General features: G+C 52.7%; 1 protein-coding gene across 3 annotated transcripts in view; it reads right to left on the bottom strand.

Annotated features, from left to right (window-relative positions):
- Positions 1-1089: 1089 nt before the first annotated feature.
- Positions 1090-1608, bottom strand: part of senp7b (SUMO specific peptidase 7b) — a 9664-nt gene continuing 9145 nt past the window's right edge. For all 3 annotated transcript variants that reach the window (XM_084487816.1, XM_084487818.1, XM_084487817.1), the window contains exons 19-20: positions 1446-1596; positions 1090-1274 (exon numbers count right to left, since the gene is read on the bottom strand). In XM_084487816.1, coding sequence (XP_084343942.1) covers positions 1137-1274; positions 1446-1596 — 289 coding nt within the window. In that variant the 3' untranslated portion in view covers positions 1090-1136. The remainder of the gene's footprint in view (positions 1275-1445; positions 1597-1608) is intronic.

The following is a 1608-nucleotide window of genomic DNA, read 5'->3' as shown; positions in this document are numbered from 1 at the left end:
CACAGCGGCCAGACATCCGCGGTCAGCTCCGTCACTCCCACCCACGTCGTGTGAGGAGCTGCGGAACATTCCCATCCCGGTTCAAACGACAACACAGGGAGGGATCCACGTCACAAACCGCAATTCACAGCACGCGCCAATATAGCGTTTAACTAGCAACCTCTGCCGGACCAGCATCACCACAGAGCAGGCGATGGTGTGTGAGCAGTTAAGCAGACGGGCCCTTTGAGACCGTAGCTGTGCTTCAGGGCAGTACCAGTAGAATTGAATTGAAGTCAAACTAGCGAGGTTTGTTAACCGCTAGCAGCACAGGCAGGCTAGCTAGAGACTGTTAGCTGGTAGCCAAACAGAGCAGCTAAGCTAGGCCTGCTAGCGCTGTGTTCAGAGCAGCTAAGCTAGGCCTGCTAGCTAAGTGATCAGAGCAGCTATTCTTATCCTCATCATGAGGCTAAGCTGCTCCATGGGCTAATGACCCCCAGATTACTGGAGGCTCTCCTCCTCCCCACAAACAGAGAGCGGGGGTGGGGGGTGGGGGCCAGCTGGGAGACCCTCCTGGAGCACTACTGACCTCAGGCACCGTTCGAGATGGCCGTCAACAGTGATGTATAAAGTACTAGAGACCCAGACTTGAGTTGAAGTACAAGTACTACATCAAAAAAAGTGACTTGAGTAGACGTTAAAGTGTTCTTTAAACACCACACTTAAGTGGAAGTACTAAAATATTCAAAATGTAGGACACAATTCCTTTGGCTGTAGCAGCAGTACAAGGAAAGGAATACAATAGAGAGTTGTCTTAAAGCTGTCAAAGGCCACATACAAGTGTTTATGTAAAAACAAACAAAACATCTCAAAGGCCAGCGGCCTTTCAGAGTGACAAACATGGGTAAGTTAAAAGGACAATTCCAGTATTTTGAACATTGAAATAGAGTGGTTGACACCGAAATGTTGACTATTGGTCCTGTCTCGGGTATTTGGCTCATTTAGAATGGGAAAATTGGGAAGTGGGAAAATTGTATTGTTCAAAAATAAGTCTTTAGAAATATTTTTTATATTTATTATTTATTAAAAATAGTGGCGGTGTAGCTGGTCTGGACCCGGTCCTGGATCCGGTCCTGGACCCGGTCCTGGTACTAGTCCTAGCGAGGTCCTGGGTGGCTCTGGTCATCTCTCAGGTCCAGGACCAGACTCCGGATCTGGTCCCGTTTTGATCTGACCTCCTGCCGTGGAAACCAGCGCTCCAGACGCACGGGGAGGTCGAAGTGCACAACAGGGTTCTGGAGGACCAATCAGAGAGCAGCGTCAGGGCAACAGCCAGGAGGGGGTGAGGGAGAAGCAGCAGGAGGAGGAGGAGCAGGAGGAGCAGCAGGATGAGGAGGAGGAGGAGGGGGGAGGGGGAGGAGGAGGGGGGGGGGGTTTGGAGGAGGAGGAGGAGCAGGAGGAGGTACCTGGAGGAAGCTCTCTGCGTAGTGCAGGAGGTACAGGCCGCAGTCGCTGCTGTTGTCCTGCAGGGGGAGCCGGCACACGGCGCTGCACACGGTGTCAGCCGTGAAGAGGCGGGGCCTGCCTCTCCTCACCTGCCACTCCACCTGCAGGTATCTGGAGGGGGCG

Source organism: Micromesistius poutassou, assembly GCF_964030765.1.
Source record: "Micromesistius poutassou genome assembly, chromosome: 24".
Classification (NCBI taxonomy): domain Eukaryota; kingdom Metazoa; phylum Chordata; class Actinopteri; order Gadiformes; family Gadidae; genus Micromesistius; species Micromesistius poutassou.
Note: the sequence above shows the minus strand (reverse complement) of the source record. Positions and strands in the feature narration are given on the sequence as shown.